The sequence below is a fragment of the Pongo pygmaeus genome, chromosome 8 (genome assembly GCF_028885625.2).
Source record: "Pongo pygmaeus isolate AG05252 chromosome 8, NHGRI_mPonPyg2-v2.0_pri, whole genome shotgun sequence".
Taxonomy (NCBI): Eukaryota; Metazoa; Chordata; class Mammalia; order Primates; family Hominidae; genus Pongo; species Pongo pygmaeus.
Window position 1 is genome coordinate 73,585,666 of NC_072381.2, and position 15,742 is coordinate 73,601,407.

A 15,742-nucleotide genomic window follows, 5' to 3' on the forward strand; every position below is an offset into this window, starting at 1 on the left:
ACCTATAATCCCAGTACTTTGGGAGTCCAAGGTAGGAGGATCACTTGAGCCCCAGAGTTCAAGACCAGCCTGGGCAAATAGTGAGACCTCATCGCTATAAAGTCATAAATAAATAAAATTTAAAAAATAAAAAGAGAATAAACACATGTACACAACCACATACAGTATGTGGCAGAAACTTAGATAACTTGGGTATTAGATAGTCAAAATGAACAGAATGACTTACAGTTCTGGAGGAATGGGTTACATATATAATGCCCCAAATTTATAACTGGAAACAAACTAACACAGAGAAAAAACAGCATTATTCATGCCATTAGGCTTCAAAGAGAAAGAACAAAATTTGCTAGTGTTTGTAAACATTTGGGGTAGTTGATTAAAAACCTTTTTAATTGTCTAGAAAAGCCTACCATATTTCCTTTCAGGAGGCACATTCTGGTAATCTGAGACACTGCATTACTACTCAGCTTTCTGTTAAGTTCTTTCCAAGCACAGCTGACATCCTGTATTTCCTCTAGGCTTTCCAGAGTCATGGTCACAAACCCCTTAAGGAATAAAAACCACATTATGTTTGGAAATAAATCAGCAGCAGCAGTACAATGAAATTCTAACTCTATAATCCTTCAAGACTTAACTGTGCATTTCTTATGAGCCAAAAGTATAACATTGCAGCTAAAAAATTTTTTTGAAACTACATTATTAGAAGAATAGTGTTTATAGATAATTGAAAGTACTATCCTATGTATTGCTGTAAGACTCTATTTAATTCTAACCATTATGCTTTAAGAGAGAATTAAGAATTAAGCAAACCAGAGCCAAGAAAGACAACAAGGTAGTGAAGAATTAAGGAAATGTTGAAGAAGTCAAAGTCAGCTTGGAATGAAAACCTTGGCTGGGCGTGGTGGCTCACACCTGTAATCTCAGCACTTTAAGAAACCGAGGCGGGAGGGTCACTTGAGACCAGGAGTTTAAGACCAGCCTGGGCAACATGGTGACATAACCATTGCTACAAAAAATAAAATAAAATAATTAGCCAGGCATGGTGGCGCACTCCTACAGTCCCAGCTACTTGGGAGGCTTGAGCCCAGGAGGCAGAGGTTGCAGTGAGCCGAGATTGCACCACTGCACTCCAGCCTGGGTGACAGAACTAGACCCTGTCTCAAAAAAAATAAAAAATAAATACAACATAAATTTCTTTAACTTTTTTTTTTTTTTAAGACAGGGTCTCGCTCTGTCACCCAGGTTGGAATGCAGTGGCACAATCTCAGCTCACTGCACCCTCAACCTTCTGGGCTCAAGCAGTCCTCTCACCTCAGCCCCACAAGCATCTGGAACTACAGGTGCGTGCCACCATGCCATGCTAATTTTTGTATTTTTAATAGAGACAGTGTTGCCCAGGTTGGTCTTGAACCCCTGGACTCAAGTGATCTGCCTGCTTCAGCCTCCCAAAGTGCTAGGATTACAGGCATCAGCCACCATGCCTGACCAATTTCTTTAAACTTTTGAAGGAGTGTTACATAAGCAAAAATTATTTGTTCTGTAAAGCTTCACTAATAGCAAAAGAATCAACATTAAGAAGATATGGGGATGCATTCAGCAAACAAATATTTATTGAGTGCCCCCTACATATGTGCCACAGACTGTACTAGGTGCTAGAGATTCAGCAGTTAAGTAGTCCTTTCTCTCATGGACAGTAAATTCTAGTGCATGTGCATGTACCTACACCTGTATATGGGGTTGGGTGGGGGGGTACACAGTAAACAAATAAGCAAATATATGGAATATCATATAGTAGTAAGCGTCACGAACAGGAATAAAGCAGGGCTTAGGGAACAAAGAGTATAGGGAGGAGTAAGCTATTTTAGAGTGATCAAGAAAGACCTCTCTGGTATGATATTTGAGCAGAGACCAGAATGAAGGAGGAAGCAACATGGTTATTAGAGGGGAAAAACATTCAAGACAATGAAAGTATGTACAAAGGCCTTGTGTAATAGTTAAGTTTATGTCTGAGGAAAACCAAATAGGTTAGGATGGCTGAAATAAGAAAGGGGAGAGTGATAAGAGATGACGTCAAGGAGATGGCAAGAAGAAAAGCCTATAGGACATTCATGATAAAGACTGGATTTTGGTTTAACCCATGAAAGAAATTTAAAGCCACTAACACCCTGTTTCTAAGATATTTAATCAGAGATTGAATGACCCATCTGCCAAAGAGGGACTCTTTATTGGATGAGGTTTGAGACTAAATAACTTCTTAGGTACTTCTTAGCTCAAATCTCAATATTTTCTAAAGAAATATGTTTTAAATATTGTCTTAAGAAGCATTTGGTGGGTTATTAGGGATAGGATATTTGCTCAGTGATAAAGTATCACCCCACAAGTTACTAATTACAGAGAGTAAAATACACCTTTACAATATGGCAGTTTCCATCTTAAACAAATGCAAATTAAGCATTACTAGTACTGGAACAACCTAACATTTTATGCCTCTTGATGTGATGCAATATGAGGTACATATTAACTATAAAGTACCCTTGCCAAAAACATTTCACCTAAATATAAAAGTCAAGCTTTGATATTACTTCCAGTTTAAAAGAGGATAAAGGCAAAAGTTAAATGATGCTTGAAGAGATTCGGACAAATCCAGACAGTGAGATATTCCACCAAACAAACGACCTTGACTCTTCACCAAATCAATATCAGAAAAAATTAAAAAGATGAGAAAACAGTTCCAGACTAAAAGAGACTAAAGAGACATAATACCAAATGTAACATGTAAAACTTAACTAGATCCTGAATTTTTAAAAAGATACATACAAACAGGTATATGTATACATATGGATAAATGGAATGGAGCCCAATAAGTCACTCGAAGCAAAATGACATTTAGCTAAACTATTAACACCTACCAGGTAGAAACCATCAGATACCCCAGCAACATTCATTTGTGCTACACCAAATAAGTCACATCCAAGTGAACCTGCCCTGCCCTTTTTGTTTCCTCCTCCCCATCACAGGAATGTGCTGCCCAAAATTAGTCTGTTTTGTTATTATTTGAAAATCCACCAGCAGGCTCTAATCTTATAGATGTCTCCAGGACCAGGTTCGCTCACTCACTCTCTCCACTCAGACATAACAGAACTCTTATTTAAACTCCCCTCACTTATACTTGAATAAGTAAAAAATCTCTGAGCTATCTGCACCAATGGTTCTGGTGTGGTATGTTTTGACATGTGATACAAATCTGGCAGCAGGCCAGTTCAGATGGTGTTACACTTACACAACCCCTCCACACACACAGGCATTTCTTTCTTTGCATGCTACTGTGTTAATTGTGCAGAGTCTATTTCTTACTTTGCAGGATTCCATGGAAACTTACAAAATGAAATGTAGGTTCTGGGATACAAGTTTCAGTTAACAAAGGTCTGTGCAAAGTGAGCATTTCCTATATTTCTCTCCAAATACCCAGACAGACAGACATTTTCAGGATAATGAGAAAAAAATGGATATAAACTAAATATTAGATGATGATACAGAACTATCATTAATTTTCACAGATGAGCGTATTATATTGTGGTTATGTAGCAGAATATCCTTATTGTCAGAGGATGCATGTTGAAATATTTAGGGATGATATCACGGTGTTTCAACTTACTTTCAAATGGTTTAGAAAAAAAAATACAGGCCGGGTGAGGTGGCTCACGCCTGTAATCCCAGCACTTTGGGAGGCTGAGGAGGGCAGATCACCTGAGATCAGGAGTTTGAGACCAGCCTGACCAATATGGTGAAATCCCATCTCTACTAAAAATACAAAAATTAGCCAGGCGTGGTGGCGTGCGCCTGTAGTCCCAGCTGCTCAGGAGGCTGAGACAGGAGAACTGCTTGAACCCGGGAGGCAGAGGTTGCAGTGAGCCAAGATCACGTAATTGCACTCCAGCCTGGGCAACAGAACAAGACTCCATCTCAAAAAAAAAAAAAAAAATACTTATAAAGTTATAAAGCAAGAAGGAAGATATTGAATGGTTCCTAAAACAAACAAATGATAAATGTTTAGATGATGGATATGCTAATGACCCTGATCTGATCCCTATACATGGTATGTACAGATGTACTGAAACATCACTACATACCCTATAAATATGTACAATTATTACATGTCATATTTTTTTAAAAATTACAAATTAGAGCTAAAAAAGGATATAAAGCAAATGATACACACTTTTAACAGTTGAATCTAGGTGGATCATATGTGGTTACTGCATTATTCTTTCAGTTTTTCTGTGGGTTTGAAAAATTTGGAAGAGGTGATTGTCAAAAAAGGATTTATTAGGGAGTAGAGCAAAATAAGGAGACCAGTTTCTCATAGAGCAAAACAGTTTTTTTCTGCACAAAAAGCACAATAATTCACTATACAATATTTACTATGTTCAATTTTAACCTTTTCCCACTCATGTACAATTTTCTCACAGATTTCTACCTTATCAGAGGTGATCAAAGATCGTGGTTCAAAGCTTGATGCACCAGAAATGTGGGCTAAAGCTGCAGCCAATGCATCCACTGCACCTTTCTCTTCTATCAGTCTCTGAGCTGATGGTCGGAAAAAATCAACAGCAGCATAAGAAACGGAAGCCAGAGACCTATGGTTTAAAAATAGTATTCTTGGTCAAGACACAGGGAAACAATAAAAGATAAGATAAATGGGAAAAAGAAGGAGTAATTTTTTTTTTTTTTTGAGACAGAGCCTTGCTCTGTCACCCAGTCTGGAGTGCACTGGCACGATCTTGGCTCACTGCAGCCTCAACCTCCCGGGCTCAAGCAATCCTCCCACCTCAGCCTTCCAAGTAGCTGGGACTACAGGTGCACACGCCACCACTCCTGACTAATCTTTGTATTTTTTGTAGAGACAAGGTTTCGCCATGTTGGCCAAGCTAGTCTCAAACTCCTAAGCTCAAGCAATCTGCCCACCTCAGCCTCCCGAAGTGCTGGAATTACAGGCATGCACCACAGTGCTCAGCCACATTTATTTTTATATATATATATATATATATATATATATATATATATATATTTTTTTTTTTTTTTTGAGACGGAGTCTTGCTCTGTCGCCCAGGCTGGAGTGCAGTGGTGCGATCGCGACTCACTGCACGCTCCGCCCCCCGGGTTCACACCATTCTCCTGCTTCAGCCTCCCAAGTAGCTGGGACTATAGGCGCCCACCACCACGCCTGGCTAATTTTTTGTATTTTTTAGTAGAGATAGGGTTTCACCGTGTTAGCCAGGATGGTCTCGATCTCCTGACCTCATGAGCTGCCCGCCTCGGCCTCCCAAAGTGCTGGAATTACAGGCATGAGCCACCGTGCCCGGCTGACATTTTTATATTTTAATATAACTAAATGTCTGCTGGTAAAACTGGTGGTAAAATTTTCTGCTATTTGAACTGGGAGAGCTTACAGATGAATAGCCTAATACAAAAGAAACAATTATTCAGCAAGTTCGGAAAGCATACCTGATGGCATCCATGCTTTTAGATTTAACTAAATCCATTGTAGAAGGAACACCTACACGTTTAAAAGTAATTCCCTGAAAATGAAAGAGTTACATTAAAGAAAAATGGAAGTCTTTACAATTAATTCCTAAATTAATATTTTAATAGTTCGTTGAATTTCTATTTCTTGCATTTAAATATTTCACAGCCCTAGCAGATTAAAAGATCAGTTTTATCTTTTTGTTTGTTTGTTTTTGTTTTGAGACAGTCTTGCTCTGTCGCCCAGGCTGGAGTGCAGTGGCGTGATCTTGGCTCACTGCAACCTCCACCTCCCGGGCTCAAGCAATTCTCCTGCCTCAGCCTCCATAGTAGCTGGGATTACAGGTGTCTACCACCATGCGCAGCTAATTTTGGTATTTTTAGTAGAGATGGGGTTTCACCATGTTGGGCAGGCTGGTCTCAAACTCCTGACCTCAAGTGATCTGCCCATCTCCGCCTCCCAAAGTGCTGGGATTACAGGCGTGAGTGACTGCACCCAGCCAAGATCTGTTTTTTTCTCATAAATCATCAATTACAAATTTCAGAAAGAGAAAAACAATTTTTTGAATTGCCCCTTAGTTACAATCATGGAATTTCACTTGTAAAACAAGCCTGATTTGGGAAAAAAAAAAAAAAAAAAACAGGTTTTTAAATTTATCAGCTTTTTTCCTTATTACACTATCTCATTTTACAAAGTATATGAAATAGCATATAAAAACACATATAAAAATAGGAAAAAATGTGAAATACCACAAAAAATCCAGACCACAGAAAATGTACACTTTCTTTAGAAACTGTCTATTGTACCATACTTAAAAGAATCTTAACTATTATACCAAGACAATCTTTTAGTCACCCATTTACAATGCTGGACTAAGAAGTACTGAAATCACAATGCACTTCTGATTTTAGTATAAAGAGAGAAATTCAAGGAAAAGATGAGAAAGTCAGCTCCACTGTCTTCACAATAAAAGCTTTATTAAAGTCTTGAAGCTAATATAAATTTAGATCTCCGCAGGCTTCACATCCAAATGCAGCTTAAACTGAGAAAAGTTATGAAGACCTACTTGTAAGAATAAATATAAGAAGAGCTCTCTTTTAAGGCACCATTTAGACAATAAGCCTGAAATAATTTAACTCTACTTACTGCTTTTTGTTCCACATATCTTAGTTGACCTCTTTCTCTTGGTTGATAAAAACATATACAAATCCCTGTCCGTCCAGCTCTACCTGTGCGTCCAGAGCGATGGATATAGGACTCAACATCCTAAAGATTATAAAAGGTAATACTTTTAAAAAATCTAGCAAGTTCCAGTCATTCCGGAATCCAAATAATAATGTTAATAATAATATATTTATTTCAATCCTGTTGCCCTTTTCAACATACCAAACAATTTATATGTGTGGATTTTGGGGTAAAGGCAACATGATTTAAAACCTTTTAATCCACCTCATCCCAGGTTTCTTTATGGCAACTTTTTGTAATTCTCTGCCTGATTTTGTAGCTCCATGCTTCAAATACAAGCAATAGAGTTAATCATCTGCAAAGATATCAGAATCTGATAAATTTAATACCACACTAACAAAAAATGGCTAAGAGCAAGAAGAGATGACATATTTTTCACATCCCAAGCAATATGTTGTAAATTAAATGGGAATTTATAAAATTGCTCTTATTTTTCCCAAATCAAATCCCATTTCCTACCTGAGGAGGAGAACTTTGAATCACCAGGTCAACTTCAGGAATGTCCAAACCACGGGCAGCCACATTGGTTGCCACCAAAACTTTAAAACTACCTTCTCTGAAGCCTTTTAGTGTAATTTCTCTTTGTGACTGTGCAATGTCCCCATGTAAACACTGGGCATTCTATTTGAGAAAGGGGAAGAAAATTAAGTGTACAGCTCATGCAACTGATAGCACCACAACATCATCTAGTCTGTGCTCTGTTTGCATGTTTTTAAATCTTACTTTGATAATTTTAACAATGCATGCTTACTGTTAAAAAAAAAAAGTCAAACATGACAGAAAATATTTAACATAAAATGTAAAAGCTTCCCTAATACTAGTGACTTAGAAATAATACACTGCTAAGAGTTTGGTAAATATTCTGTCAGTTTTTTTTTTTTTTTTTTTTTTTTTTTAAGACAGAGTTTCACTCTTATTGCCCAGGCTAGAGTGCAATGGAGCGATCTCGGCTCACTGCAACCTCTACCTCCCAGGTTCAAGCGATTCTCCTATCTCAGCCTCCCAAGTAGCTGGGATTACAGGTGCCTGCCACCATGCCCAGCTAATTTTTGTATTTTTAGTAGAAACAGGGTTTCACCATGTTGATCAGGCTGGTCTTGAACTCGCTGACCTCAGGTGATCCGCCGGCCTCGGCCTCCCAAAGTGCTGGGATTACAGGCGTGAGCCACCACACCCGGCCACTTTTTTTTTTACTACACACATACTCACATTACACTAGCATATACTATGACTTTATGTATTTATTTATAACACGGATATTACATAGGTAGGGTTTTGTAACCTACTTGATAAATTTAGTGTATCTTAGCTATCCACATCTATAGATAAAATGCTACTTAATTTTTTTAAACTGTATATAATTTATTCATATGGATGCACCAGCATGTATTTTAGCAATATCCTACTGATGAACTTTTGGGCTGTATTCACATTTTCACCTTTAGAAACAATGCTGCAATGGGCCGGGCACGGTGGCTCACACCTGTAATCCCAGCACTCTGGGAGGCCGAGACAGGCAGATCACCTGAGGTCAGGAGTTCGAGACCAGCCTGGCCAACATGGTGAAACTCTGTCTCTACTAAAAATACAAAAAATTAGCTAGGCGTGGTGACAGGCGCCTGTAATCCCAGCTACTTGGGAGGCTGAGACAGGAGAATAGCTTGAACCCGGGAGGTGGAGGTTGCAGTGAGCTGAGATCGTGCCATTGCACTCCAGCCTGGGGGACAAGAGTGAAGCTTCATCCCCCCAAAAAAAAAAAACAAACAATGTTGCAATGAACAACTTTGTAACTTTGTACTTGTATCTCTGAATGCCTCAGTATCTGTATATTTCGGTAGGATACATATCTAGAAGTTGAATTTCTGGGTCAAAAATTATGAACATGTAGCATTTTAATAGAAACTGTATTATTTAAAAAACTGTATTATAAAAAAAGTTGTGTACCTTTTATTCTTCAATACTCTATGAGTATTTATTTCAACATATCCTACCCAGCTTGTATATTATAAATCATTGTAATCTTTGTGAATTTAATAGGCAAAAATAATTTCCCAATGATGTTTTAATTTACATGTCTGTAATTTTTAGTGACATTGAACCTATTTATATTAGATAGAGCTTCATCTCTGCTGCATTAGTGACACTGAACCTATTTATATTAGGTAGATCTTCATCTCTGCTGCTAATTTCCTGGTATTATAAATACACTTCCTAGTATTCCTGGCCACTATATTAAAGTCAAAAAGTTCATAACAATGATCAGGCCAGGCTCAGTGGCTCATGCCTGTAATCCCAGCACTTTGGGAGGCTGATGTGGGTGGATCACCTGAAGTCAGGAGTTCAAGACCAGCCTGGCCAACATGGTGAAACCTCATCTCTACTAAAAATACAAAGATTAGTCAGATGTGGTGGTGCATGCCTGTAATCCCAGCTACTCGAGAGGTTAAGGCAGGAGAATCATTTGAACCCAGGAGGTGAAGGCTGCAGTGAGCCGTAATCACTCCACTGCACTCTAGCCTGGGTGGCAGAGTGAGACTCCGTCTCAAAAAACAGAAGTTCAAAACAGTAATTTAACCCCAACAGTATTTCAGCCTTGGTATCTAAATAGCTTAATGCATACATGAATGAATTCAGTGAGCACTTGCTATCTGCCTGGATTATACCTGGTTCCAGAACATTCATAAAGAAACGGCTCTGGGACAACCAGCTGACAGGCTCTTCAATACCGTATGATGTGTGCTATCACAGGTATAGGTTCAGAGTGTTACAGGAATACTTAAGAGGAAATCTAACTCAGTCTTGTTTGAGGGGAAAGCAGCACTGAAGCTGAGACCTGACATCATAAGAAACTAGTAGGTAAAAGAAGGAGCAGAAGGCTAGGGAGTTCCTGGTAGAAGAAATATCATACATAAAGAATGGGGAGTGGAACCTACAAATATTTGAGCACTGCTGAAACAGCGTGAAAAGGGAGCGGGGGTGAGGCGTTAGGGAGTGAGAGATGAGATTGGAATAGAATATGAACTTCACCCTGAGGACAATATGAAACAATTGAATGATTATAAGCAGAAAAATATCATGAACATATTAAATTATATGACCAGGCACAGTGGCTCATGCCTGTAATCCTAGCACTTTGGGAGGCCGAGGTAGGTGGATCACCTGAGGTCAGGAGTTCGAGACCAACATGGTGAAACCCCATCTCTACTAAAAAAGTAGCCGGGTGTGGTGGCGGGCGCCTGTAATCCCAGCTACTCGGGAGGCTGAGGCAGGAGAATCACTGGAACCCGGGAGGCGGAGGTTGCAGTGACCCGAGATTGTGCCACTGCACTCCAGCCTGGGGAACAGAGCAAAATTCCATCTCAAAAAAAAAAAAAATTGTGTGTGTGTGTGTGTGTGTGTGTGTGTGTGTGGGTATATATTTTTTTTTAATGATCCATCACCCACCCACCAGCCTGGGTGACACAGCAAGACCCTGTTTCTAAAAAAGGAAATAAAGAGGTTATCAGTGGCCTCACTAAGATGGTGACAATGACCACCTATTTACTCCACAAATATATAATGACCTACAACATGTTGGGCACTAGGGATAAAAAGGTGAACAAAAATAAGACTGCTTCTGTCCTCATAGTCTTTATATCCCGGTCAGAAAGATGGACATTAATCAAATAATTAGGCATGCAAATAAATTTAGACAATGAATGTAATGGATGATGCACGGGTCTAAGAGGCAATGAGGCTTTATAAGAGCACAATCTGACCTAGCTTGGGGCAAGAAAGGATTCCCTAAAAAGTGATGCTTTGGACTGAGATCTGAAGGATGAGTAGGAGTTGCTAGGCAAGGTAGACTACAAATTCAAGAGCTGACCAGCATGGTGGCTCATGCCTGTAATCCCAGCACTTTGGGAGGCCAAAGCGGGAGATGCCTGGAGTCTAGGAGTTCAATACCAGCCTGGGCTATGTAAGGATATTCCATCTCTATAAAAAATAAAAAGTTAGCCAGGTGTAGGGACACACACGTGTCGTCCCAGCTACTTGGGAGGCTGAGGTGGGAGGATCACTTGGGCCCAAGCAGTTGAGGCTCCAATAAGCCATTGTGCCACTGTACTCCAGGCTGGGGGACAGAGTGAGACCCTGTCTCCCCACCCCCAAAAAAAACAAAAAAAAACAAAACCATGGCATGTATGGAGTGTGTGCACAAAACGAAAAAATGAGAGGGAAGTATAAGATGAGGCTGGAAAGGTAAGTAGAGGTTACACCATAACTGAATTCAAGAACTAGTTGATGAAATTGGAAGGACATACTCAAGGGAGCAGAAATGATGTATAAAGGAAAGAGAGACATTATACATGATTCTCAGATGTTTAGCTTCTGCAACTGGTGTAAGAAATAAATGAAGGCTGAGCACGGTGGCTCACGCCTGTAATCCCAGCACTTTGGGAGGGCAAGGCGGGTGGATCACCTGAGGTCAGGAGTTTGAGACCAGCCTGGCCAACGTGGTGAGACCCCATCTCTACTAAAAATACAAAAATTAGCCCGGCATGGTGGCAGGCACCTGTAATCCCAGCTACTCAGGAGGCTGAGGTAGGAGAATCGCTTGAACCCGGGAGGCAGAAGTTGCAGTGAGCTGGGATCACATCATGGTACTCCAGCTTGGGTGACAAGAGTGAAACTCCATCAAAAAAAAAAAAAAAAGGAAAGAAAGGAAGGAAGGAAGGAAGGGAAGGGAAAGGAAAGGAAAAGGAACGAAGGAAGGAAGGAAGGAAGAAAGGGACCAGGCTGGGCACAGTGGCTCACACCTGTAATCCCAGTACTTTGGGAAGCCAAAGTGGGCGGATCACTTGAGGTCAGGAGTTCCAGACCAGCCTGGCCAACATGGCAAAACCCCGTCTCCACTAAAAATACAAAAATTAGCTGGGCATGGTGTTGCATACCTGTAATCCCAGCTACTAGGGAAGCTGAGGCAGGAGAATCACTTGAACCCAGGGGCAGAGGATGGAGGTTTCAGTGAGTCGACATCGCACCACTGCACTCCAGCCTGGGTGACACAGTGAGACTCCATCTCAAAAAAAAAAAAAGAGGCCAGGCGCAGTGGCTCACGCCTGTAATCCCAGCACTTTGGGAGGGCAAGGTGGGCGGATCATGAGGTCAAGGGATTGAGACTATCCTGGCCAAAATGGTGAAACCTCATCTCTACCAAAAATACAAAAATTAGCTGGGTGTGGTGGTGCACGCCTGTAGTCCCAGCTTCTCAGGAGGCTGAGGCAGCAGAATCACTTGAACCCAGGAGGTGGAGGTTGCAGTGAGCCGAGATCACAACATTGCACTCCAGCCTGGGCAACAAGAGTGAAACTCCATCTGGAAAGAAAAGAAAGAAAAGAAGGAAAGAAAGGAAGGAAGAAAGAAAGGAAAGAAAGAAAGAAAGAAAGGAAAGGAAAGAAAGAAAGAAACGAAAGAAAGAAAGGGACCAGGCTAGGCATAGTGGCTCATACCTGTAATCCCAATACTGTGGGAGACAGAGGTGGGTGGACTGCTTGAGGTCAGGAGTTCCAGACCAGCCTGGCCAACATGGCAAAACCCCCCTCCACTAACAATACAAAAATTAGCGAGGCATGGTGGCACACGCCTGTAATACAAGCTTCGGGAGGCTGACGCAGGAGAATCGCTTGAACCCAGGAGGCGGAGTTTGCAGTGAGCCGAGATCACGCCACTGCACTCCAGCCTAGTGAAAGAGCAAGATTCCATCTCAAAAAAAAGAAAGAAAAAGGAAATAAATGGAACACTTTAAACCATAGGAGATATAATCCAAAAATATTATGCAGTTGGCTGGATGGTAAGGAATAAATTCAAGAGTGATACATAAATTTCTGGTTTAAGCAATGGGTAGATGTATTATTTAGCCCTAGGGAATGTTGGAGACAGAGTGGGTATAGGAGTGTAGAAAGTTAATTAATTTAGGTTTAGGAACATAAAGGTTGGTGTGTCTGTACCCAGTAGGTCTAGTATTCTTGAGGCAGATCCCAGTGAGAAAAAGATTTGGGTATCATTACCATATACTCAATGACTGGAGCCACAGGAGTGATTAGATCTATCTATACATATCTATACTTCCATATTCCTATACTAATTGACTCCTTGCTTCGAGAAAAGAAATGCACTATGCAAAATGCTTTAAATAAACAATTTCTTTTTAAATAATATAGAGACGAAGTCTCACTATGTTGCCCAGGCTGGTTTTAAACTCCTGAGCTCAAGTGACCCTCCTGCCTTGGCCTCCCAAAGTGCTGGGATTACAGACGTAAGCCATTGTGCCTGGCCCACCTAAATCTTAAAATGCTAAAAAAGAAAGTAATTTTTAATACCACCTTTTTAATTTTATTTATATATTTTGGAGACAGGGTCTCACTCTGTCGCCCAGGGTGGAGTGCAGTGGCATGATCATTGCTCACTGTAGCCTCGACCTCCTGGACTCAAGAAATGCTTCCACCTCAGCCTGCTCAGTAGCTTGGACCACAGGTGTGTCCCACCACACCTAGGCAATTTTTTTATTTTTTGTAGAGACAGATTCTTGCTATGTTTCCAGGCTGCTTTTGAATGCCTGGCCTCAAGAACTTTTCCTGTCTTGGCTTCCCAGGGAAATTGTTAACAAAAACATCCTTTTATTATTCATTTATTTTAAGGAGATGGAATCTTGCTCTGTCGCCCAACCTACAGTGCAATGGCAAAATCACAGCTCATTACAACCTCAAAATACTGGGCTAAGAGATCCTCCCACCTCAGTCTCCTGAGTAGCTAGAATTACAGGCAAGAACCATGGCGGCCGGCTCAAAAGTATCCCTTTAAATAGGAAGCTTAATTAATACAATTTCCATAATACATTTTAAGATGTTTAATTCATGCATAAGACTCCCTTTAAAAACATATCTACTATATAAATAAAATGCCCATGCTAGTCTCAAATTCCTGGGCTCAAGCAATCTTTCTGCCTTGGCCTCCCAAAGTACTGGGATAACAGGCATGGGCCACCATGCTTGGCAAATATATATATTTTTTAATTTACTTTTTCTTCACCAAAAGCAGATACTTGAAATACCACTTCTTAAAAGCAGGACAATATATGTACGTAAGTATGTGTGCATATGTACGTAGGTACAAAATTATGCTAGTAAGTAGCACAACTGAGATTTAAACCCCAATCTGACTCCCAAGTCTGTGCTATTAATTACTATTCTTTTTTCCTCCATGAAAAATATGTAGAGTAAGAATCAGATCTGTAAGGAATACCAATATTTAAAGTACAGAAAAGAATACAAAAAGACCTCAGCAGAAACTGGGAAAGGTTAGCCAAAGAAGAAAATAAACCTGCGTGGTTATCATATAACCCAAGTTAAGAAAAATATTTCAAGAGAAGAAACATCTAATTTTTGAAAAAAAGTTATAAACAAACATAATTTAAATAAGTGGGACGGTTTTTCATAGTGAATTTTTAAATTGCAACACAGGTTTTTTTCTCATGCCTGTAATCCCAGCACTTTGGGAGGCCGAGGTGGGAGGACTGCTTGAGGCTAAGAGTTCAAGACCAGCCTGGGTAACACAAGGAGATCTTGTCTCTACAAAAAATAAAAAATTAGCCAGGTGTGGTGGCACATGCCTGTAGTCCCAGCTGGTTGGGAGGCTGAGGTAGGAGAACCACTGGAGCCTGGGAGATTGAGACTGCAGTGAGCCGTGATCACACCACTGCACTTCAGCCTGGGTGACAGAGTAAGACCCTGTCTCAAAAAAAAAAGAACACAGGGTTTTTTTTTACTTGATAATTTGTCCTAAGAGGAACATACTACATTCATGATATCAGTGATGGTTTCCAGGTCTCCAACTTTTGAGTAATTTATTTTTTCCAAAAGTGTGTGTGTGTGTGTGTGTGTGTGTGTGTGTGTGTGTATCTCTGTGTGAGAGACAGAGACTGTTTAATGATTCTTTCATTCAGAGAGGGGGTTCTTGCTGTGTTGCCTGGAGCTTAATCGATCCTCCCGCCCCAACCTCCTGAGTAGCTGGGATTACAGGTGCACCACCAAACCCAGCTGTTTAGAATTTAGAAGGCATTTGTTTCTGGGGGAAACCAAGTAAAACTTGACTTTTTACAAGTAAATTACAATTTAAAAATAAAAACAAAAAACTATTCGGGTTCTGTAATCCATAAAATCCCATATAACTCATAATGAGATACTACTAGTACTTTCTATCTAAATAGCAAAGTCACCCAGCAGAATGGAGGATGGAGAATTCCATTCTCCAAATCACAGAAACAGATTATTGTCCACTGAAAGGGGAATTCTCCCCCAGTCTTTGTAGCAAGACAATTTCTTCAAGATTAAACAATAGCTTCTGCAAGAGAACTGCTACTGAATATTTTAAAGCAACGAAAAGAAAGGTAAATCAATTACCCTCTACCACTCTTTCACTATTTACCATCTATCTGTTTATAGAGGACTTTATTTATTTATTTTATTTTATGTTATTTATTTTTTTTGAGATGGAGTTTTGCTCTGTCGCCCAGGCTGGAGTTCAGCGGCGCCATCTCGGCTCACTGCAACCTCCGCCTCCCTGGTTCACGCCATTCTCCTGCCTCAGCCTCCTGAGTAGCTAGGACTACAGGCGCCCACCATCACGCCCAGCTAATTTTTTGTATTTTTAGTAGAGAAGGGGTTTCACCATGTTAGCCAGGATGGTCTCGATCTCCTGACCTTGTGATCCGCCCGCCTTGGCCTCCAAAAGTGCTGGGATTACAGGCATAAGCCACAGCTCCCGGTGAACCTGTCTCTTAAAAAGATAAAGGCCGGGCGCAGTGGCTCATGCCTGTAATCCCAGCACTTTCGGAGGCCGAGGCGGGTGGATCACAAGGTCAGGAGATCAAGACCACCCTGGCTAACATGGTGAAACCCTGTCTCTACTAAAAAATACAACAAATTAGCCAGGCGT

General features: G+C 40.5%; 1 protein-coding gene across 4 annotated transcripts in view; it reads right to left on the bottom strand.

The window, feature by feature from the left end:
- Nucleotides 1–15,742, bottom strand: part of LOC129006698 (ATP-dependent RNA helicase DDX50) — a 46,499-nt gene that overhangs the window by 5,376 nt on the left and 25,381 nt on the right. For all 4 annotated transcript variants that reach the window (XM_054436644.2, XM_054436645.1, XM_054436646.2 and 1 more), the window contains 5 exons: nt 7,229–7,390; nt 6,671–6,790; nt 5,506–5,579; nt 4,478–4,637; nt 411–545 (listed from right to left, as the gene is read on the bottom strand). In XM_054436644.2, the coding sequence (XP_054292619.1) occupies nt 411–545; nt 4,478–4,637; nt 5,506–5,579; nt 6,671–6,790; nt 7,229–7,390 (651 nt within the window). The remainder of the gene's footprint in view (nt 1–410; nt 546–4,477; nt 4,638–5,505; nt 5,580–6,670; nt 6,791–7,228; nt 7,391–15,742) is intronic.